The sequence below is a fragment of the Camelus dromedarius genome, chromosome 5, assembly GCF_036321535.1.
Source record: "Camelus dromedarius isolate mCamDro1 chromosome 5, mCamDro1.pat, whole genome shotgun sequence".
Classification (NCBI taxonomy): Eukaryota; Metazoa; Chordata; class Mammalia; order Artiodactyla; family Camelidae; genus Camelus; species Camelus dromedarius.
In genome coordinates this window covers 66,914,468-66,940,123 of record NC_087440.1, presented here as the reverse complement: position 1 = coordinate 66,940,123, position 25,656 = coordinate 66,914,468, and the positions used below count along the sequence as shown (strand labels likewise).

At 38.6% G+C, this 25,656-nt stretch overlaps 1 protein-coding gene across 6 annotated transcripts in view; it reads right to left on the bottom strand.

The window, feature by feature from the left end:
* The window catches only part of PCNX1 (pecanex 1), a 183,506-nt gene extending 159,383 nt beyond the window's left edge, over positions 1 to 24,123 (bottom strand). For 2 of the 6 annotated variants that reach the window (XM_064486078.1, XM_031453981.2), the window contains exon 1: positions 23,537 to 24,122. In XM_064486078.1, coding sequence (XP_064342148.1) covers positions 23,537 to 23,689 — 153 coding nt within the window. In that variant the 5' untranslated portion in view covers positions 23,690 to 24,122. Of the gene's footprint in view, positions 1 to 23,536 lie in introns of all 6 variants that reach the window. The other 4 variants (XM_031453978.2, XM_031453979.2, XM_064486077.1 and 1 more) reach the window with 3 other exon arrangements.
* Between the last annotated feature and the right edge of the window lie 1,533 nt (positions 24,124 to 25,656).

Genomic DNA, 25,656 nt, shown 5'->3' with positions numbered 1-25,656 from the left:
CATGAATATCTGTTTATTGGGGGCTAAAGATGGGCAGCTTAAAACATATATGAGAAAACAGGGCACAAATGTGAAAAATAAGGGATGAAAAAAAACCCCTAAGAAATAAAAGGATGCATACTGATGAACTAAAATAATTTTACATACTTTATAGGATTTTCCTTATTTCCCAGCAAGGAAAGAAAAAGCTTTTAGACAATTTGAACTTATAAATTTTGGTGAAAGTTAATGCCTTTACAGTTAAAATTTTATATAAAAAGTATTTAGATATACTGTATTCCCACCCTCCTTTTTCATAGAACATTTCTGTTCAATTCACTCACACTATCTTTAGCAACAGAGCTTTCTTCTTCACAAAAACCATCACAAGCTCCCTAATAGAGACTTACACAGCACATCGTCATCATCTTGGTATATACTGTTGAAGTTATAACACTTTTTGAATGTACATGATGCTGTTACTGGAAATCTTGTTTACATAAATACTTATTTGCATTTCATTAGGGTAATGAGGTAATTCATCTCACAAATGGATATTCCTATCTCTGTATGTATCACAACATTCAATACTTGCAAATTATTGTTATAACCCTAGTAACAGTTACTATAACTAGTTAAATTTTTTAGAATTAAAAAAAAAAAAACAAGCTGTGTTGCTGAAAACACAAAAAAGCAATTAGGGGAAAAAGTAACTGAGCAAGCAGCAGGTAATATAAGAGACTTTGTGATGAATCAGGTAACATGGTAATTCTTTCTTTGCTAAGAGATAGTTGTGGGAGGACAGGGAGGAATCTAGCCTTATCCAGGCATACCTCTGAGATACTGTGGATTCAGATCCGGACCACTGCAATAAAGCAAGTCACATGACTTTTTTGGTTTCCTAGTGCATATAAAAGATGTATTTACACTACAGTCCATTAAGTGTGCAAGCATTATGTCTAAAAAATGTACACACCTTAATTAAAGAACACTTTACTGCTAAAAAATGTTAACCATCATCTGAACCTTCAGCAAGTCATATTCTTTTTGCAGGTGGAGGGTCTTTGCCTCAACGTTGATGCCTGCTGACAGATCAGGGCAGGAGTTCTGAAAGCTGGGGTGGCTGTGGTCATTTCTTAAAATAAGACAAGTTTGCACTGATCAACTTCCTTTCACAAACAATTTCTCTGTAGCATGTAATGCAGTTTGACAGCATTTCACCAATAGACCTTTCAATATTGGAGTCAGTCCTCTCAAACCCCGCCCTTGTTTTATCAGCTAAGTTTCTGTAATACTCTAAATCCTTTGTCATTTCAACAGTCTTCACCAGTAGATTCCATCTCAACAAACTACCTTCTTTATCCATTAAGAGGTAACTCCTCATCCATACAAGTTTTATTATAAGTACAGCAATTCAGTCCCATCTTCAGGCTCCATGTCTAGTTCTCTTGCTATTTCCACCACATCTGTAGTTACTTCCTCCACTGAAGTCCTGAACCCCTAAAGCCATCCATGAGGTTGAAATCAACTTCTTCCAAACTCCAGTTAATGCTAATATCTTGACCTTTCCCCATGAATCACATGTTCTTAATGGCATCTAGAATGAATACTTTCCAGAAGGTTTTCAATTAACTTTGCCAAGATCACTACCTATGGCAGCTATAGCCTTAAGAAATGTATTCCCTAAACAGTAAGAGTTGAAAGTTGAAATTACTTCTTGATCCATGGGCTGCAGAATGGATGTTGTGTTACAAACGTGAAAATCACATGAATCTCATTGCACATCTCCATCAGAGCTCTTGGAGGGGGTCAGGTACATTGTCAATGAGCAGTAATATTTTGAAAGGAATCTTTTTTTCTGAGCAGGAGGTCTCAACAGTGAGCTTAAAATATTCAGCAAACCATGTTGTAAACAGATGTGCTGTCATCCAGGCTTTGTTCCATTTATAGAGCACAGGCAGAGTGGCTTTAACATAATTCTTAAGGGCCCTAGGATTTCTGGAATAGTAAATGAGCGCTGGCTTCTACTTAAAGTCACCAACTGCATTATCCCCTAAAGAGAGAATCAGCCTGTCCTTTGAAGCTTTGAAGTCAGGCAGTGACTTCTCTCTAGCTACTGAAAGTCCCAGGTGGCATCTTCTTCTAATAGAAGGCTGTTTTATCAACACTGAAAATCTGATTAGTGCAGCCACCTTCATGAGTTATCTTAGCCAGATCTTCTAGATAACTTGCAACAGCTTCTGTATCAGCACTTGCTAGTTCACCTGGCACTTTTACGTTACAGAGACGGTTTCTTGCATTAAACCTCATGAAACAACCTCTGCTAGCTTCAAATTTTTCTTTTCTTTTTTTCTTAAAGTGAAAGTTTATTTGGAGAGATACACATTCCATACACAGAATGCGGTCCATCTCAGCAGGAAGAGGGGCCCAAACTTTTCTTCTGCAGCCCCTTACCTCTCTGAGCCTACAGAATTGAAGAGTTGGGGCCTTGCTCTGGATCAGCCTTTGGTTTAAGCGCATGTTATAGCTGGTTTGATCTTCTATCCAGATCACTGAAACTTTCCTGCATATCAGCAATAATGTTGTTTCACTTTCTTATTATTCGTGTGTTCGCTGAAGTAGCACTTTTCATTTTCTTCAAGAACTTTTCCTTTACATTCACAACTTGACTCTGGCAGAAGAGGCCTAGCCTGTCTCAGCTTTTGACATGCCTTTCTCACTAAGCTTAATCATTTATAGCTTTTGATTTAAAGTGAGACATTTAAAGTGAGAGAGTTTCAGTTAAACACTTACAGCCCATTGGAGGGTTATTAATTGGCCTAATTTCAATACTGCTGTGTCTCAGTGAATAAGGAGGCCTGCAGCGAGAGAGATGGGGGAATGGCTGGTCGATGGAGCAGTCAGACATACATATTTATCGATTAAGTCTGCTTTTATAAAGACATGGTACGTGGTGCCCAAAACAATTACAACAGTAACATCAAGGATCAATGATCACAGATCACCATAACAAATAATGAAAAAATTTTAAACATTGCGAGAATCACCAAAATGGGACACAGAGACACAAGCTGAGCAAATGCTGTTGGAAAGACGGTGCCATTATTCTTGCTTGATACCAGGCTGCCACCAACCTCAATTTGTTTAAAAAAAAAAAAAAAGCAGTATCTGTGAAGTGTAATAAAGCGAAGTGAAGTTCAATAAAACGAGGTTTGCCTGTATTAAAATATATATAATAATATGACAGACTAGATATGGAACACTGCAAAACAAGAACAAGATGGTAAACGGAAAAAAAAAAATAGCGTGTATTTTAACAGCAGAGCTTTCCCTCAATTTCCATAATCATCTTTAGATTACCATTCAGAACAAAAGGAAAGTGAAAAACAACAGTCACGTAATTCCAAAAGGGTCTCCAAACAATTCCTGTCTAGAATTTCTCTATGAAGATAGTACACTGAAGTTCAGGAAATTTTCAAAAATGAAGAAAGAGGTAGGCCCTCAAATATCAAGATCCAACGATCCAAACTACATAGGTGGAATCAGTAATTGATAAAAATCCTTTCTAAAGCTAATCCACCTTTCCCTAAGTGTTGAAATGGTTTTCTGATGAGATTAAGGTACCTATTCTCAAGCCATTAAGCAGCAGCCAACCTAAAGTATAATTAAAAAAACCTGATACATCTGGAAATTGTAACTGGTTATTATGTCAGGACAGCAAATAAAAACAGAAAGGTTGAGATATTTATGCATCTAAATTGAAGAGGCCGTACAGATTTATCTTTCAATATTATCCAGATGGCATTACCTAGAGACTGATTCTGTTCCTTACCCAAAAATTACCCAAATGAAATTATACAAACATAAACGGAGAGGCACCAATGTTTTGGTTTATATACGTTTTTCTGAGCAAACCTAACCAACCAGGAAGGAGAGTAGGGTATCCTATACTAAGAACTAGCTTCATATCTCTTTTTGTAACTTAGTAACTTGACATTTTGGTATATGAATCACTCTTTCATTAGTTCAATCAGTCAAAGTAAATCCCTGAATAAACTGATAAAAAAAAAATTCATCTAAATGGTAAATATGAGGAACAGAAGCTGTCTCACAAAGTTCACCTTAAATTGCTTGAATTATTTCTTTATTCTATTTGTTTCTAATACATTCTATTGAAACAATTTTTCAGGATTTATAGTAAGTGAAAATAAGAAATCTGTCAGCATGACTTTGCAATTCAGAAGAATAGAAGCTAGGTTATTATCTTTGTACTATACCTCACAAAACAATAGTTCAGGATATATTCAGTGATACTATCTCATAGGCAAAAACACATAAAATAATGGGGTTCTTCCTACACTTACTAGCTGTACTCCTATAACTATAATGTACTGTACAAGCACAAAATGAGTAACAGTAACTCAAATTTAAGGCTTAAAAATCACAATAATTCAATAACAAAAGTGTTAAGCCAAAGTAAAACTACAAGGATCAAGTAAAAATAAATATTTTAAAATAAAATATGACTACATACAAAAAATTAGGTTATGAAATATTATTTGATTATATTATGTTTCAAAAATTCAGGGGGATAAACTACAAGCTGAAACCCTAAAACAAAAATGTAAGTCAGAAAGATTCATAAATTAAAAAAAAGTATACTAGCTCTTTTAAGAGTATTAACAGAACCCATATGTCATTTTTGCCCTGAGCTCACTCAATTGGCTTGAACCAGAATGATGGCACTGCCTGCTATATAGTCCACTTCTACCTTTAAAAGTAAATGCTAAAATTAGGCAATGTACAACACAGTGAACTTAAGTATAAAAGTTTCCTAACAGAAAAAAAGAATAAAGGAGAGTATAACTTACCTTACTACCATCCATTTCCTCAGCTTCCATAAAGGCAACTCTGACACAATGAGTAAGTTTTATTTATTCATTCAGAATTTTACTGATGGGGGAAGGGTTTATAGTTTAGTGGTAGAGCGCCTGCTTAGCATGAGTGAGGTCCTGGGTTCAATCTCCAGTCCTTCCATTAAAAATAAATAAATAAACCTAAAGTTAAACCTAATTACCTCCCCCCCTAAAAAAAATAAAAATAAAAACTAAAAATATATATATTTACTGAACACCTATTAAGCCCCAGATTAGGAATGGAAACACTGTTAATAAATAGGATCCTTTCTCTCCTTGAGCATCTTAGAAGAATGACCAATGTTTTACCAAGTGCCAGGTGCTTTAAATGGATTATCTCATAATAATCCTTTGAAGAAAGTACTATTATAATCTCCATCTTACAGGTAAGAAAACTTAGGCTATGAAGTCACTGCTTGCAGCTGGTAAGTGGCAGCAAAGATTTATACCCAGTCTGACTCCAGTGATTAAGAACCTGAGTTTTTAACCAGTAGACAGTCTCCCTCCAAGGCAGTATTTCTCAACTTTTTTTCATTATCACCCGTCTAAGGAGTCTTTTTAGACATTTTTTTCCCATAATCACTCCCTGCGAAATAACAGAAAATACATATATTGTTTTCTACCCCTGGTTCCTGGCACAGAGCTCCTAAAACCCTGGGGATTTCCTAAGTGATAAGAGAACAAAGAGCATCTTTTGTTCTAATATTTGGGCTTTGACCCTGGTCCCTAACACCTAAATCCCTCAGAATTTCCTGGGTGACAGGAATGCCTTTTGTTCTAATGAGGTGACTCCTGGTAGGCTCCTGGGTGGGGGCTGCTCACCAGAAAGACCAAGCCATGATGAGAAACGGGATTTTCAGCCTCATCCCTCAATCTCCAGAGAGGGGAGAGGAGCTGGAAATGGAGTTAATAATTAACCATGTGATATAACCTCCATAAAATCCCACTAGTATGAGGTTCAGAGAGCTTCCACGTTGGTCAACACTGGGTGGAGCTGAAGGCTGGCACAGCCAGAGGAGAGGGCATGGACGCTCTGTGCTCTTTCCCACACACCCTGCCCTGTGCAGCGCCTCCAGCTGGATGTTCACCTGTGTCCTTTACCATGGTCTTTTATAATAAACTGGTAAACAGTAAGTAAACTGTTTTCCTGAGTTCTGTGAGCCACTCTAGCACATCAATCAAACCTCAGGATGGGGTCACGGAAACCTCTGACCTACAGTCAGTCAGAAACACAAGTAACAACCTGGACTTTCAATTGTGGAGAGGGGGAGCAGTCTTGAGGGACTGAGACCTTAACCTGTGGGATTTGATGCTATCTCCGGGTAGACAGTATCTGAATTGGATTAAACTGTAAGACACCCAGCTGGTATCTCAATGAATTGCTGTGTGGGAAAACCCTCACACATCTAGTGTCAGAAGTGCTGTGAGTGTGGTAGTGCGAGGGTAAAGGAGAAACACACAGAAGTGTGGGCTTTCTAAACACTGCCCCTTATGAAATTTTACCACCACAGATACGCTGTATATCTATATATACTGTATGTATATCTATATTTTGTACCTAAAAAGATTTTATCACCACCCCACCCTCAACCAAGGACTAATTTTAGCCCCCTTGAGGATGACAACACACTCACTGAAAATTAAGGCTATAGAGCAGTTTCTCAGCCTCAGTACTGCTGACATTTTGGGCCAGGTAACCCTATGTTGTTGGGGGCTGACCTAGGTAATATAGGATGTTTAGCACAATCCTTGGTCTCTACCCACTAGAAACCAACAGGACCTCTGTGCCAAAGTTAGGTTAAAATTTTCTGTAAAGTTTCCAAACCTTGAAACAATTGCTTCTCTCGCTGCTATTTACATATTCATAAGGACTACTGCTCTAGATTTTGTTCATAAAAAGCTGGAATGGACAGGATACAAGCAGACTGCAAAAGCTGCATCTCTGTGGCTGGAGTGAAGGAGCACATGTAATAGCAGCAGCAATGGCATGAAAAGTAGTATTTTATATAAACACAGCAGGGAAAGAGGCCCACATAACACCAGTAAATAAAAGGATATTAAATTTTAATAGAATCCATTTATAATACAGGCATACCTTGGAGATACTGCAGGTTTGGCTCTAGACCACTGCAATAAAGTGAACATCACAATAAAGCAAGTCATATGTATTTTTTGGTTTACCAGTGCCTATATGTGTGTGTGTATGTGTATATATATTTATATATATATGTATTTATACCATGCTGTAGTCTATTAAGTGTGCAGTAGTAGCATTAGGTCTAAAAACTGTACGTACCTTTATTTAAAAATACTTTATTGCTAAAAAATGCTAACCATCACCTAAGCCTTCAGCAAGTTGTAATCTTGAAATAGTATACTCAAAGATCACTGATACTATAACAAATTTAATAGTGAAAAATTTGAAATATTGTGAGAATTACCAATATGTGACAAACGAAGCACAGTAAAATGAGGTGTGCCTGTGCATGCTACAGAGTAAGGCTTTTAACCACTCCCTCCAAAACGATGAGACAAATTATCTCACTTCAACTACATGTGAGAACTATTAACTAAATCCCTGGGAGATTTATAATGGGCTTCCACTGTATTCACACAATATGCCAGTCAAGAAGGGGAGCCAGGATTATAGATATAATTAGATGGTGACTGCAAGGGCAGCTCTCAGAGTTCTAGATTCAGAATACATACTGAAAAAGACCAGGGTACACTTAGTTCAGCCCAATCGATCATAAGTAGGCTTTCAGGAACAGATTAATCAGAAATGCATCTTGCGAGACTGCGGAGGAGGGTGGTGAAGAGTGACTGTGATGCCGGTCCCGAGGTCAAAGGGAGGAAACGGCAGAGGCGGTCTGCATAAACCTGAACCAGTGACTTAAGTCCTAGGAGCCTCTGTTTCCTCATCTGTAAAACAGGGTTAATAACGGTATCTTCATTTTACAGGGCTATGGTGAGGATTAAGTGAGAAAACTCAAAAGAAGATGGTACATGGGCATATAATAGCACAGTAACTATTTGATGTTATTAATAATGTTTACGCAATGTACTGATAAAACTAAGGTAAGTGAACAAAAAGACCTGTGAGTAGAAATGGTTCATAGGAACCAAAGATGAGCTATAAAAAAGATGAGGTCGTTAAGACTTGTGAGACTTCAGAATACATGGAGGTAAATATTAGTCTGATAGTGAATAGCCAGAAGTCACTGGAAAATGAAGAACCACTTCTGTAACACAATGAAGAAAAAAGAATCTTTATTTCAAACAAAAAATTGGTATGATAAATACCAGAATTCCCATTAAAGTAGGGAACAAGGCAGGGCTGTCCGTATTTTCAGCATTATTTAATACAGATATGTGAAGTACAATGCAAAGCATTATACAAGAGAAAAAAGTATAAATACTGAAAGAAGTTAAAATTGTTATTTACAAATAAACTGTGTATCTGAAAGTCCTTTTGAAATAAACAGAAAAATTATTAGAAAGAATAACCTAATTCCATAAAGTGTCTGGTTGCAAAATTAATAAATTGAAATCAATAGTTTTAGATGGCATCCTGGAACAGAAAAAGGACATTAGGTAAAAACTAAAGCAATCTGCACAAAGTACAGACTATAAGTTAATAATGATGTATTAATATTGGCTCACTGGCTGTGACAGATGTGCCACAGTAATCTAAGATGTTAACAATAGGAGAAACTGGGTGCACGGTATAGGGGAACTCTCTGTACTATCTCTGCAAATTTTCTATCAATCTAGAACTGTTCTAAAATAAGGGTTTTGTTTTTAAAATAAAAGAATAATGATTTTTCTCACATAGAGCAATAATCAGTTAGAAACACAGTGAAAGAAATGGCTCCATTTACACTAGTGTTAGAAAGTAAAATCTAAAAATAATAATCCTAAGGGAAAATGTGCAAGGTTAACATAAAGGAAACTTAAAAAAAAATCTACTGAGGGATATGAAAGTGAAGAGATCACCTCAACTCAATATTATAAAGATGTCAAACTTTTCTCCCTAAAATAATCCAAAGTTCAATGTTTTTCAGTAAAAATACAACAACATCCCTGAGAAACTTAACAAAATGGAGGAATAAACATGCAAGGATAGCCAAGAAAATAACAAGAAGAAATAACAGTTAAGACTACTACTAAGAAAGAAAAATGTATAAAACTAAGATTACTGAAAAATATGGTAGTCATGCAAGAACAGACATATTATAAAATATGCAAATACCTCAGTGGAAACTCAGATTATGAAAAAGTTGGCATAAAAACTACTGAGAAAATGGGATTGTTTAACAAATTAAGTTGACGGGAACAACTGCCTATTAAAAAATTGTTTTTAAACTAGGCATTCATGCATTGCTTACAGCAAAGTAAATTCCAAATGGGCTGAACTATAAAAATATCAGATGTTTTCAATTAGATTACAAAGGACTAACTTCCCCAATATATAAAAACTCTAAGATATCAATAAGCGACCTAATAGAAAATGGATAAAGCACATGAACTATTCATGTAAAAATAGAAGAAAAGAAAGTGATCCTAAAACTGATGAAAAGCTATTCAATCCTACTCAAAGTAGGAGAAATGCCAATTAAAACCACCCTAGGCGGGGAGGGGATAGCTCAGTGGTACAGCGTATGCTCAGCATGCACGAGGTCCTGGGTTCAACCCCCAGTACCTCTATTAAAATAACAAACAAACAAAAATAATTACCTCTCCCCAGTTTAAAAAAAAAAAAAAAAAAGAAAAGAAAGCCACTCTAAGATACTATTTCTTACCTATGACAATAGCAAAACTGCGTGAGATTGCAGCACACAGGGGCACAAACAGGTACTCTAATACACTGCTTGCAGGCATGTGTGATTAGAACCTCTCTAGAGGGCAATTTGGCAGTCTTTCTAAAGGACAAAAGCATTTACAATTCCTTTGACCAAGCAATCTCATTTTTAGGAATTTATCTTAATACTACACCAAGACACATGGGAGATGATATGTGTACAAATTATTTACTGCAGCAAAGTTTTTGTTAGAAAAAGGCTGCAAACAAATTAAATATCTATCAGCATAGAACACGATAAACATCCACACAATGGAACACTATGCAACTGTTAAAAAACTGAACCCAACAAAAGTCCAGGACCAGACAGCTTCACTGGTAAATTCTAACAAATATTCAAAAAATTAAAACCAATCCTTCTCAAACTCTTCCAAAACACACGAGAGGACGGAACACTTCCAAACTCACTTTACAAGGCCAGCATTACACTGCTCCAAAACCGACAAGGACACCACCAGTAAATTATAGGCCTATAACCCTGATGAACACAGTTGAAAAATCAACAAAATATTAGCAAACCAAACTCAGTAAGACATTAAAAGGATCACACACCATGATCAAGAGGGATTTATTCCAGGGATGCAGGGATGGCTCAACATCTGCAAAGACTTGTAAGTAAGACCTGAAACTATAAAATTCCTAGGAAAAAACAGAGGTAAGCTCCTTGACATAGGTCTTAGTTTAATGATACTTTAGGTTTGACAACAAAAGCAAAAGCAACAAAAGTAAAAATATCAAACTAAAAAGCTTCTGCACAGCAAAGGAAACCATCTCCAAAATGAAAGGGCCATCTACTGAATGAAAACAAATATTTGCAACTCATGTGTGCTAAGGGGTTATTATCGGAAATATACAAGGAACACATTCAACTCAACAGCAAAAAAAAAAAAAAAAAAAAAAAGCAATTCAATTAAAAAACAGGCAGAGGATATGCATAGACAGTTTTCCAACATGTACATAAAAGAGTACTCAATATTACTAACCATCATGGAAATGCAAATCAAAACCACAGTGCAATATCACCTCATACCTGTAAAAATGGCTATTATCAAAAAGACAAGAGAAAACAAGTGTTAACAAGAACGTAGAGAAAAGGGAACCCCTGTGCACTATTGGTAGGAACATAAACTAGTGTAGCCACTATGGAAAACAGTAGAGGTGCCTCAATTAAAAATGGAACTACCAGATGATCCAGCAATTCCACTCTGGGGTATTTATCTGAAGTGAAAATATTAACTCAAAAAGATATAGGCATCCCTATGTTCATTGAGCATTATTTACACTTGCCAAGACATAGAAGCAATCAAAGTGTCCACCAATGGATGAATGGATAAAGAAAATGTGGTATATATATATATAATGGAATACTAGTCAGCCATAAAGAAGGAAATCTTGCCATTTGCAACAACATAGATAGACTGTGAGGGCATTATGCTAAGCGAATAAATCAGACATAAAAAGACAAATACTATATGATCTCACTTACATGTGGGTCCTAAAAACAAAAACAGAGATCATAGACATAGAGAACAAACCAGTGACTGCCAGAGGTGGGGGCAGGGGGAGATGTGAAATGGGTGAAGAGTATCAAAAGGTACAAAACTTCCAGTTATAAAATAAGTAAGTCATGAGGATATAGTGCACAGCATGGTGATTATAATAAATAATACTGTATTGCATATTTGTAAGTTGCTAAGAGAATAAATTTTAAAAGTTCTCAACACCAGAAAAACATGGTAACAGATGTTAACTAGACTTACTGTGGTGATCATTTCACAATATATACAAATATTCAAAAATTATGTTGTGTACCTGAAACTAATGTTACATGTAAAGCATATCTCAATTTAAAAAAAACAAACACTGAAGAAGCCTATTTGGTACTGATGTACAGGTGTTTAAGATATATTAAGTGGGGGAAAAACTATATAGAGTAGCAAGCTGGGGGAGGGAGACAGACATTTGAATTTGCATCTGTATGCTGTGGTGGGATTCACAAGAAACTATTCACAGTGGTTTCTTAGGGGAGGTAGTGCAGGTGGAAAATTGGGAAGATGGTGGGCAGGCAGAAAAGGGTGACTTTTCACCACATTTTAGTTTTTTTTTTTTATTTAACCATGCAAATTTATTCCCCAATTTTAAAATTTTTAGATGAAAGCATGAATTTTTTACAAACTTTTAAAGGAAAGGTCTTTATTACATGAAGAAAACTAGTAAATGTGATTACTAAAAATGTTAAATTTACATGCTCAAAAACCCCAATCATACAGTTGAAAGACAAATTAGGGGAAATTTTTAATACATGATAAAGAGCTACTTTTTATACATACAAAGGGCCTCAAAAACCACTTAGAACATGACTTTCAAAAAAGGATAACAGATACAAAAAGTAGGTAAAGGAAAAAATAAATAAATAACTGTCTACTAAGCCTGTGAAAAGATACTCAAATAAATAACCCATTATTAAGGAAACACAAATTAAAACAAGATGCTGTTTACACTATCATACTGTAAAGATTCGTAATAGTCAATGTGGTGAGAACAAAGGGAAATAGGCCCTTTCATACACTGGGTGAGAATATAAACTGGTATAAAATTTTCTGAAGTGTAATTTGACAACATCTAGTTTAAACTTAAATGTGCATACCTGACTCAGCAATTTTTCTAGAAACTTACCAACTTCACAAGTGAAATCTTACATACACAAATGTGCATCACAGTATTGCCACAGCATGGTTTGCTTTTACTTTGGACTATATATATTTTTATTTTAGACTATATATATTTGAGTACACCTGGAACAATTTCTACAACTACTATTATTTTCATGATAAAAACCTAACAATGCTTTTTTAACTGGAGGGTGAAATGCTCCATGAATATACTATACTGGGTAAAAAGCATTAGATAAGCATTACTATTCTCAGTACCATAAAAGTCTCCTCTACAGCCAGAATCAAAATTATTCAGTAATTTATTCACCGCTGAAAGAAGAAGATGAGTTAAACGAACAACCTAAGCAGGAAACAATTAGTTATTTTCAAACATTCACAAATAATAGACTAAAGCCTCCCAGGTAGTGACTATTTTCCTGAGACATTCATCAGAAATCGCCTAAGGGTTTTGTTTTTCTATTGTACATTTAGGGAATGTGGTTTTTCACAATACGCACGCCCAGAATCTCCCCCAGATACTGATTTATTGGAGTAAAGCAAAATAGGACCTCAGGCAAGTCAATTCTCAGTTATTAGATGGTGGACTTTTTTTTTTAAGAGGAAAGATAATGGTAGCTCTGTCCTAGGTTATCACTTGTGTAGAAGCCTGTGTCATACGGACTAGGCCAGCAATTCCCAAGTGGAGTATCATGACAAACACTAGCAATGCATGTAAGAATTCCTAATAATCGTCCAAAGCTGCTGAATAATTTCCTTAAAAGAAAAAAAAAGGCAGATTCAGGATTATCTCTACATCAGCCTCACTCCAGCCTGTGTTGTGATATGCATTTTGCTATAGAAGAAGAGGAGACCAGCAGTTACTCAGAATGAGCAGAGGATTGGGGGCAGGTAGCTTGAAAGCATCCCATGGAGACTTCTGATTTTTATCACCCCTATTAGTTGAGCAAAAAAAAAATATATATATATATGTTATAATTAGCTGAGAGCCACATGTCAATGCCTAGAATAGTGTGAAAAGCTGTATGGTGCTTTTTGTAATTTTAGTTACTATGACTTTCCATAGTTTACCTACAGATATTCTTTATTAAGTAAGAAGGTCAAAATAGATATCCAGTGTATTAACACTGTATAACGATGTGAACAGAAGGATGCTATAAACATTTGTTAGTAGCTGTGTAAGATTACCAAATCAAAGGCAAAGCAACAATGAAAGGGAAATTTGCAACAGCACACTAATCATGTTAAACATCATGCTAAATTTTATAAGTTCTAAGAACTATAACTTTGAATAATTAAACAAGGTTTAAGAAAGTTTTATGATGTTGAATATATTATAGTAAGATACTTGACAGCAGAGCAAACCATTACACCCAGGAACACATATGCTTTCAATAAACAATCTTTACCTCAGGACAAAGATTCACTTGTCTGGTGGGAAGATTATAGGAAATGATGTCCTAGCACAAAAACAAACCTCGTAATGGTCCCCACCATAAGGCCCACCACAGTGACCAGCGTACAGTAAATGTTTTGAATGTCTGAACAACTGTCCTTTGCATAAAGCCTTCTAGGAAATAACTGCATCCTCCAATTCCAGAACAGTTTATGACACATAAGGGATTAGTCATATTCTACCCTGTAACATGGTTGTGTCTGTCTCATTGCTTCTAATTTATAAATCAGGAAAACAGCATTATAAGAGGAAGCTAAGACACTAGTATCCATTTGGTGTGAATGAAGTCTAAAGTCTTTTTCATCTTTAGAATTATTTCATGTCATATAATTCTTCATATGTAAAATATTTATATTTTAAAATAGCCACACATAGGTTAATAGTCAATGCATGGTTTAAAAATCATTCAGAATACTCTCCTCTTTCATCCACCTAAGATGTATCTATCATAAACATAAAGCCTTTTACTGATTTTTCTTATAAGACAAAATTCGATTAAGCATTACAAATTGTAAAACTTCTTAAAGAACAGAATCCTAGCATGGTAAGGGAAAACAGGAAGAAAACCGTATTAAAGATGATGATACTAAATGCAACATAGTGGGTTGAATCCTAAAACAGAAAAGGGACATCCCTGGAAAAACTGGTGAAATCCAAATAACATCTATAACTCATTAATAGTACTGTATCAAAGTTAATGTCTTCATTTTGATAAATGCACCACAGTTATGTAAGATTTTAATATTAGAGGAAGCTGGGCAAAGGGTATACAAGAACTCTCTATACTATTCTGCAACTTTTCTGTAAACCTAAAATTATTTCAAAATATAAAGTTTTAAAGATGATAACTGCAGTGCTTAGATCTGCTTAGTTTGTATTTAGACAACACTCAGGGAGTGAGGAGGATTAGGAAAAGAAAACAGCCAGATGCATGATTCAAGCTTCTCAAATCTGTGACTAATATCCCTGCCTATTCTCAGGGCAGTTGGCACTCAGGATTCTGCTTGGTTTGTACAAACCTCTGCAAGACAGGGCTTTCTTTTTGTTTTCCCTTAAAACCTCAAAAGGAAATGGCTTGCTTCCCCCAAGGTTTTCTTTTTTTTCTTACCATAACACAAAGGAACGAGACTGGCACCAAGGGTGCAAGTTATAAAAGATGCAGCCCCTCAGGTTCCAATGACAAAGGAAGGAAAGTGTGAACTGTTTTACAACTCTACCAAAGAAAGCATTCAATCAACTTTTGGGGGGACAGACAAAGGAACCAAAGGAATCAGAATCAGTAGCTATTTATTACACTGGGGTTTGGTAAAATTCATCTGTAACGCTAAACAAGTCAGCAGTAGTAAAACCTACAGAATATGTGTTGCAGTCTGCTCTTTTCTATACCATTAGTCTGTGCTATTCTACTGTTACTATTCCCAGTGTCCCAAGTGTCTTAGCCCACCTACAAAATAATTCTCTGTCCTCCTGAGCTATGCACAGAAACACCGGAAAACCATTTAACTCAGATAAAATAACAGAAAGAAACAGTAAGTCTCCTCTCAAAGAAACGTTTCTGCTTATTTACCAATTACTTGCTGTGAAAATCATCTGAAATCAGATAAAAGTTATGTGACATACGTTAGTGCAGTCAACATCTTTAGTTTACATTAAGAAAAATTTGGATTAAAAAGTACTTTAAGAGAAATTCTGCCTATTACCAAAACTAGACCATTACTAAAATGGTTTATTCAACATTCCATAAGAAATTTACAATAACACTCTCCTTTGCAGGGTTGAGCAGAGGTGGGAAGACAAGTACTCTCAAACCGTTGATGAAAATTTAAATTAGTACAACCTTTCAGGAGGGTAATTTGGCATTTTTGACCATTATCTTCTTTTTTAAAAACTCTTTTTCCTGGCTTCTTTCTTGTCTCCTTTGCTGACTGTTAACTGCTGTTGGGATCTGGAGTTCTGTCCAAGCCTTTTTCTTTTTAATGAATTACAGTTTCTCCCCAGGTCTTCTAGTCTGTGGCTTGGATTGTCCTCTATAATGCTGATAACTTCCAAGAAAATTTTATCCCAAATTTCCTTCCTGAACATTCCTCTTCCACACTGTGAACTCATGTTCTCCAACCCCAAAGGTACCCTCAAAACTGCCCAGCAATCCTACCGTCTGTTAGTCACTTTCCTGCTCTCTGAAAATAAGGAGAGCATGTCACCTTCTGGAGATCCTCCTCCCACCCGCCACCACTCTCAACAGCAAACACTGACTCTGTACTTTAAGGAGATTACATAACTCATAAGATCTACTTTAACCATCACCAGCAACTGTTTATCCCCTCTTCCATCAGCATTCGTCCTTACCTCCTTCCTTCCTCCTTTCTGAGGTTGATCCCTTACTATCTGTGCTCCCTGGACCACAGACCTATTTGCCTTCTCAGGGACCTTGCATATTATTTCAATTTCTCATTCTCTCACCCTTGTTCTTTTTCATCATAAAGATTCATTCAATGGAAAATAATTATTTATTAAAGAAAAATACTTTAATCCAACAAGTCTACTTCCAGGAATTTATACAAAAACCAGCATGAAGATTTAACTACAAGAATATCCACGCCAGTGTTTTCCAAATAGCTAAAAACTACAACCTGCATACCCAATAACAAGGAAACTATTATAGTTTACTACAGAGCTATTAAAACTGCTACTTTTTTCCCTACTTGGGAAAATTCACAACTTATAGTCAAGTAAAAATAGGTTTCAAAACAGTACAAATCTTATGAGCCCATTTTTGTAAGGAAGAAACACAGTATGTATTTCTAAGTTCCAAATACATTTTGGTTACTAAAATTAATGTCCAACAGACTAAATGAATGGGATTACAGATGGTTTTTATTTTCTTCTTTTTACTTATCTATAATTTCTCATTTAGCATATATATTTATATTTGAACAAAAAGGTTCTACTGAATTGACAAAACAGAAAAATTGAAATACTGAGCAAATAAAAGTACAGTATTAAAGACTACTAAAGGTGAAATGAGAAGATGAAGTATCCAATTATCATTAAATTATTTTAAATTAAAATTTGGTCTTATTTGGAAAGAGAAAACATTTTTGATATCCAATAAAGTTTTCCAACTTCTTTCAGTTCTGATAAAACCTACCCTCATGCTCGAGTGATACCTTTTATGTAACAGCCAAAAACTGGAAAGAGGTCCTCCTCATCTATAGGCGAGTAGATCAAGGTGAACAAACTGGACCGTATTCATACAAAGGAATACTGCTCAGCAGTAAAGGAACAAGCCGCTGAAATACATATCAACATGGAGGATTCTCTCAAACATTATGCTGAGTGAAAAAGACAAGTCCCTACTACGTGATTCCATTTATATGAAGTTTTAAAACAGGATCAACTAATCTATGATGGAAAAAAAATCAGAACAAGGGTGAGAGAACTGACTGGGAAGGGCAAGTGGGAACTTTCTGGGGTGATGCCAATGTTCTACAGTGTGACAGGTTTGCACTACACAGGTGTACGCATTTATCAAAACTCAAAAGTCATCGGATGGTTCACTTTTAGAACTCTAGCTAACAGTATGTGTGCTGAAGTGTTCCGGAGTGACTTATACTGTTACTTGTAACTTAATTCACAAGCAACCCCCTTCAAAAGGAAAAAAAAAAGTCTTGATAGGTAGAGGAATGCATAGACAGAGACATGGAATTTTTTAAAAGTTGTAGAATCCAGGTGGTGGCAACAATTCTTTCAACTTTACTATATGCCTGAAAATTCTCAAAACGAAATATTGGGAAAATTTACTGAAAGTAAAGTCAGCTACAGAAAGCAAACTACCTGGTTAAATCTGTGTATTCAAAGGCTGGGAAAAAATGAAAACTTTCCTAGTTTTTCAATTACCAAGTGATTTTACAACTTGGAGTAATTTCTCAAATGGCAGGAAACACTCCATCTTTAACAAAAGACACTAATACATTTTAGGAATCAACTGCTGTTTTTATAAATTCACGGGCTTTTCTACAAGTTGACAAAATGGCTGCTTTCTTGGAACCTTCATTTGTAAACTATCTTTGGAAAATGTATCCTTAATTTACTTAGGGGACATAACAGATAAGAACTACATCTATGCAGAGCCAATTCACCTTGATACTAAACACTGAAAATAATGCTAAGAAAAGGCACAGGACATAGGTCAAAACAGATCATCCACTATTCATTAAACTTCTCCTAAAGGACACAGAAAATAATACTAAACAATCATGTTTAATTGCAAATGTACAAATAACTTTCCTAACTTAAGGAAAACATTTTAGGAAAAATAAATTATAAAATTTGAAAATTTCAGTTTTAGTCATAACTGAATCTTGCTTACACTGGTTTTTAAAATGTTTAAATCTTTAGGAAAGAATGACTTGAGGGCCTCAGAAACACTCACTAAAGCATTTAGCATTTTGTACATGATAAAGGTCAGAAGATAAAACAGTAAGATAACCAGGAAGAACAAGCTGAAACCTTCATATACTTGATATGAATGCTTTAGTTTCTGAATATAATCTCTCCACAGATTTATACAGTATATATGACTGTATGTATCATGTGTATATTTGTACATGTACATTTAACTGCACAAAGTTGTATACACAAAAAGCAATATATGCTGCACTTTGAGTGACTTAAAGGGTTTTTCAAGTCATTGTGTATTTGATTTTTCAGTAATTCTATATTCATATTTTTGTCATGTATACTGATACTAAACCTACCCACCAGATAAGATGTGACTCCACCATAGAATACAGCCTACCACAGTGTCCCCTCAACACCAAACTACTCTCTGTCAGTTAAGGTGTTAAGTCTAAAGAAGGTTTACACGTATAACTAAAACATTCATCCAGCGAATATTTATTCAGAATCTAATATAATATAAGCCAAACACAAGAGGAGACACTGGATATACACTGCCAAATAAATCAGATATGGCCTCTGTCCTCATGGAACTTACAAGGTATTGGGAGGGAGGGAACATTAGAGACAGCTAATGAGCAAGCAAAGATATAAATGTGTTTGTCATGAGCACTATAGAAGTTACAGGACAGAATAATGGAAAACAGAACCTGTTTATGCTTATCTGGTTAGGCCTCTGAGACGACTTTTAAGCCAGCCCTAAAGACCCAGGAACAGGCAGGCTTGCAAAGAGTAGGAGGGAAATGTGTCCCTTCAGAAGATACATCAAGTGCAAAGACCCCCCCTGGAGGAGCAAGCTCAGTAGGTCAAAGAAACTGAAAGGTGGCCAGTGTGACAAGAGCACAGTGGGAAAACTGCACAAACTGCTGATAAAGGGGGGACTTTATCAAAGACTTTGTCTTTGGTGAGGCCTCAGTAAGGATGATGGATTTTATTCTAAGTGCAAAAATAAATAAATAATTGAAGGATATCAGAAAGAGGGAAGGACACGAACGGAGACTGATGTCTCTTACTTTGCGGAGAAAGAGTTGTAAAAGGGCAAGAACAGAAACTAAGGCAGCAGTGCAGACAAAAAACAGCGTGAATCAGGAAGTGGAAAGGAAGGCTGATACTTGTCAGAAGAAATGATAAGAACTGCTCATAAGGCGAGGAAGAGGGGGAAGGTATGAGCAACCAGATATAAGACGGTGCCATTAACTAACAGAACAAAGACAGAGAAAGAAAACAAGTTTTTTGGGGGGAGAGGGGTGTGTGTAGTGGGGAATCAAGAACATTGTTAGACATGATGCCTGTGACACAGCCAAGAGATTATGCTGAGTAAGCAGCTGGCTGTAAGTCAGGGGCTGGGAGGCTGAGGCATATTGATCAAGGTTTTTAAACTGACTGGGAGTGTTTATAAAATATAACAGGTCACACTCCAGATCGTCTGCATCAGAATGAACATGCACATATGCACATATTTAACATGTCCAAGTGATCCTCAAGTCAACTGGAGTCTGAGGACCACTTACAGAAAGAGGTTTTAGTGTTACAGATCATCACCTAGGGATACAACTCTTTGGAAAAGAAAATATTATGTTGAACAACAATATGTGAAGATAATGGCTTGACTTGCTTTCTAATCTCTAGTCCCACAACATTACAGAGGAAATACTGTTCTAATCAGCTCTTGCAAATGACATTTACTGACAGCCACTCTATAGGTGAATAACTTAATCTATTTCGTAAATATTTTCTTAAAAAATACCCATGAAACATCTCACAAATGAGTAAATCCAAGTTCAGAAAGGTGGAGAGTCTTGCCCAAAGGGCACACAATCAATAACAGAGCCAAGATTCAAAAATCAAGATGACACGAACCCCAGTCTGCTTTCCACCACACGAAAATGCCACAAAGCTCACGCCCACACAGCTCACCATCTGTGACATGTCATGTACACACATAATTATAGCAAGATAAAATGGGGTGAGTGCCTTAAGGAAAACAGAAGGACAATGAAAGTAAGAAGGAAAAGTTACTTCTTGATTTTCACTACTGAAAAGTTTTATAATTACAAAAGCTATATAAATTTTGTGGATATACAAAGTAGTCACAAAAGCTACAAATAGCAAAGTGTTTGAATCCTATACAAAAAGCCGTAAGACTCTTCCTAACTCAACATACCACTCTTCACAGGCGCTAGGTCTTTAAAAAAAAAAAAGGTGAGGGGGTGGGTGCCTATACAATGGCTTCAAAATCCCAGCTCTGCCTCAAGTTGCAAAACAAGTCACTATGAGGACACAGGGTTTGGGATAGAGAATCTACACACATACTTAATGTATACTTTCGACTACTGCAACACCATAATACGACTAGTTTCCTAAAACATTTACCAATCTTCTTTGCTAACTGCCCCTAGACTAGGATCAATCCCTGATTAAAAGCTCAGGGTCATTCTGTACTTACCTTTTCATAACAGCTCTAATGCTTGTAATAGTTCATTTTCCGCAAGCTAAACTTGAAGTTCCCTGAAGGCAAAAGCTGTGTCTTGTTCATTTCTAATCATTCATTTAACATGAGTACTTATGTGCTTGACACTGATCTAGGTCCTGACAAAACAGCAGTAAACAAAAAGTCTCTGCCCTCTTGGGGCTTATATTCTAATGGGATAAGAGAAACATTAAGTAATGAACGTGTATCAATTCATAGTAAGTGTTAGTAAGTGAAGGAGGGTGGGAAGGCTAGGAAGTACTGGAGGAGCTGGGAAGATTCTATTCTACATAGGCTACCAAGGGAAGCCCCACATATAACTAAAACCTGAAATAAGTAGAATACGTAAGTCACACAGACATCTGGAAGAGAGGAGTTATCCAGACAAAGGGGGGAACAAGTGCAAAGGCCCTGAGGCAAGAAAACAGTTACTGTGCACAAAAAATATCATAAGAAGGCAAGTGTGTGTTTGGGGCTGGAGGAGGATGGACACATGGGAGGAGAGGCTCTGAAGAATGCTATGATCTGACTTAAATTTTAAAAAATCACTCAGACATCTTTACTGAGAATAGAGAATAAAAAAAAAAAAAAAGTGAAAGCAGTGAACCTCATTACAACACTGCAGTAACCCAGGAGAGAAATAATGATGCCTTAAACCAAGGGAGTGGTGGTGATGACTAGCTGGATTTTAGTTAGGTTTTGAAGATAGAATCCACAAGATTTGTTTATGAACTGGATGTGAAGAGAAAGAGAAGAATCAAGGAGAGCTTTTTAAAAGTTTAGGAAAAGTCGAGTTGCCATTAACTTAAACAAGAAAATCAGAGAAGCAATTTCATTTTCCTAGGACCCAGCAAAATGCCCCGCATATAGTAGACACTCAAAAATTTATTTGCAGATTAAATTTAACTGAATAAACTGCCAAAATGAAGCAGTAAACTCAATGCATTGCTTTCTATTTGCTTTAAATTTCCTTCAGTAATGTTTGTTAATTACACAAAGAGCCCTAACCCACTAACACAGGTCTGGTGCTAACATGGGAGCCTTACACTGGAACACAGCGACGAATCCTGACATCTCAAGAACCAGCTTCAGTTTTAAATTTACAATTCTCTTGGATATAAAAGAAATCTGCTATGAAAAGCTCTGTGACAGCCTGAGGATTCTTACACCCAAAGTAATTAACCTGTACATTAATGATGTCATATTCCTGGAAGATAAAGAAGTGCAAATAGAACTAACTCCCTGGGCCAGAATTAATTGAAAATGATAACACTTCGTGTTAATAGATTTTCCAAAAGGGACAAGACTGAGCAAGTCCCCTAAAAAAGTAAGCCATCAGTCATCAGCACGTTTTTGTAAATGCCTTTTTAACCTCAAGCAGCAAGTCCTTCCCAAACAATTTCAAAGAAAAATTTAAATTTGCTTGAGGATGTGACATTTACAACATCCTCCCCCACTTTTTCTGCCAATCAGTAAAAATGAGCTTCACTTGGGAAAGAACTGAGTATCCTCACCTTTGGCACTCCTTGTAGTCCATACTCCCAGATTTTCTAGTCCAGTCCCCTTACTACAGCTTCACGAAGAACCACAAAGTTGGCAGAAATATATTTAAAAGCATTCTCCTAAAACAAAGTTACCAAGCCTTCCTCCTTTCCAGTTATTTTAAAATGTTAACTGACGCTTCCGTATCACCTCTTCCACATCAGTCTCCCTAGCGCCCCACCCTAACCTAACGTGTTTTTAAAAAGAAAATGTGCTCGTAACTTTCAGTGAAAATACAGCTTAAAAACTGGATCATTTTGAGAAGCTGACCGTACTAAATTCAGCAACAGGCAGTACTTTCTTCTTTCCTATCAGTAAAAGGCCTTGAACCAACCCAAACAAATCTACTGAAATGCCAGCCAGATTCCCCGTATCTCCCCCGCTCCCTCCCCTAAAAGCTGGCCTGGAAATAACAGCCATTGACCACAGAGCCAAACCGAAAAGAACCAGTGGTAAGCAAAAACAGGATTCTGAGAGGCAGGAAGGGTGAGAGCCAGATTTTCAACAGCCGCGTCTGAGCGAGTAAGAGAGCCCGGACGCCCCACAAATGCATTCCGAACGGAGCGGCACACATTCTTCCCCCGCTCCAAGGGCTCGGCGCGCGGATTAGAAGCGAGGTGGAGGGAGGGTACTCCCGGGAGAGGAGGAGCGAGAACAGCCTCGGGGGAAGGGAGTGTCCCAGGGGTGCCCGGCGCCCGAGGAACCGAACGCAAATAAGCACGCGCGCCAGGGATGGATGCGGCGGCCCCTTCCAGCAAAATGCTCGGCGCCCACCACCAAACGCGGAGGCAGGGAGCCCCACTCGGGCTCTACCCAGCCGGGTAGAAAGGCTGGGAGGGTAGGGGCTCAGGACCCCCTGAAAAGGGGGCCTAGGAAGCTACTATTTCCCAGTAAACGGGCTGCGCGCCCGGGGGCGGGAAGTGGGGGCTGCTGCCAATCCGTTTCTCCCGTCATCACTGAAACCAGGAAAGCCCTCCAGGCAGAGTGGGGAGTACGGATGGGGGAGGGGAGTAGGGGGCGAGGGGCCCCTGTGGGACGGGGGTGCGGGATGGTGGGGTGCGCGCACCGAGAGGAGGAAGAGGGCGCCCCCCCGGCCCGCCGGACTCGGGTAAGCCAGCCAGCCAGCCAGCCAGCCAGCCAGAAGGGGGAAGGAGCCACCCTCCTCCCTGCCCCCACACTCACCATGTAGAGGGTGAAGGGCAGGCCGAGCAGAAAGAGCCACAGGTAGAGGTGCAGCGCGTTCACGAACGTGGCCTGGTGCGGGTCGTAGTACCAGCCCCCGCTGAGCGCGGCCCACACCCCCTGCCGGAGGATCTGCAGCGTCTGCGACCCCATCCCCACCCGGCGCCGCCGCCGCCGCCTCCGCCGCCGCCGCCGTCCCCGCCCCGGCCCCAGCTCTGCCTCCGTCGCCGGAGCCCGCAGCTGCCCCGTCTATCCCCCTCCGGAGCTCCCGGAGAGCGGGCCGGAGCTTCGGCGGTCGCTAGGGCTGCTGCAGGAGGAGGAGGAGGAGGCAGCGAACGAGGAGGAGGAGACCGAGGAGGAGGCGGCGAGCGGCGGGGCGGAGGAGAGCGCAGAAGAGGAGGGGACCGGCCTCCGGAGCGCCGCCGCCATCTTGTCTCCTAACACCCGGGGCCGGCGCCAAGCCCCCGCCACCCGCGGCCCGCCAGCGCCGCCGCCGCTGCCTCCGCGACCCCCGCCGGCCGCCAGCCCTGGGCCGGGCGGAGAAGGAGGCCCGGCGCCCGGCAAGGACCGGGAGCTAGCCGCGCCCCCTCCGGCTCCTCCTCTCCTCTCCCTCCGCCCCCTGGGCTGGCTCCCCGCGGGTGCGCACAGCACCTTGACTGCCGCGGGCGCCTCCTGCCGGCGCCCGGGGGGAGCGGACGCGGGCCCTGGCCCGGGGGCGGGGCTCCAAGGTTTCGGTGACCGAGAGGGCGGGGCTCTGGGAGACCCCTTTCCACTCCCGGTACGCGAACCTCGGGAGTTCCTTGGCCAGTCCCCAAACGGGGTCTTCTGCTCCCCGAAACGTCGTGTTTAGAACCCTGTCAGCACCGTGGACATTTTATACCTATTAAAGACCTAGCAACAATGAGGCTAATATCTGAGATGCTCATTGAAGGCCCGAATTAGGTACAGTTGATGATGGAAAATCCTAAAGGCACCCACTACGAGCAATAACTATGTTGGCCCATGGAGTGAGCTGGAGGCCCTTAACTGAGAAAAATAGCCACGGCCAGGACTGGAAGGATTTATTACTTCCCAAGACAGATAAATTAATAGAAATTACAAGAGATGTAAAAGTATGGGGCAGACGGATTGATCATTGTACACGGTGATTTTATTTTTTTAACGTGCCGTAACTTGTAGCTATTGTTATTAATGGGCCAATCTAAACAGGGTTGAAAGATTAACTGTGACTCCACCCCAAGTCACAATAGGGTCTTGTACTTCTCTTTTTATAGCTGTGAAGACTGGGAACCATTCTTGGCTCTGTGTAATATTTATAAGGCATGTCTGATCTCATTGAATGAAATACACGTTTTTAAAAAGAGTTTGAACTTTGAGCTTATGATAGCGATGAAAGTACTCTATATTCCTGGATTAAAGTTGCTGTAATTAATGTGAAAAGCAAGAGAGCCAAAAACAAAAAAGACAACAACAACAACAAAAACTGGCGGTGACGTTTGAAGGAGTGTATTGAAAAATCATTGCAATACTTCCCAGAGTCATACAACTTTATAGTTCAAATATTTTCACACTCATTTCATTTGACCTTTGTAATACTCCGGTAAGGGCAGCATGGAGGCTATCCTTATTTTATGAATTAGGAAACCCAAACTCAAAGAACCTGATTGCCCAAGCTCTCATGAGTAATAAGTGGTTGAGAGTCTTCTGGAACCAGCAGTCATCCTGTGTGGACTGAACTTTGAAAGTTTATTTCTCAGCACTCTCCACCTTATCCATTCAGATAAAAGTTTGAACTGGTTAACAGCTGCTCAACCTCTGGTCACCTGTGGCCTATTAAACGTATGACCAGTTGTTCTCAAAGTGTAATCCCAGGACCAGCTGTGTCAACATCCCCTAAGAAATGTCAGAAATGCAGATTCTCAGGTATCACTCCAGAGAAGCTCTGGGCATGAGACCTAGCTATCTGCTTTAACAAACCCTGCAGAAGATTCTAATATACCCTAAAAGTTGAAACTGCCATTGTAGAACACCATCCCCACCCTTGATTTGTTCGTTTCCTTATAAGCACAAAGCCATCGAGTTCCAAAAACATGCCCTGAAATTGAAAGGGGAATGAACGC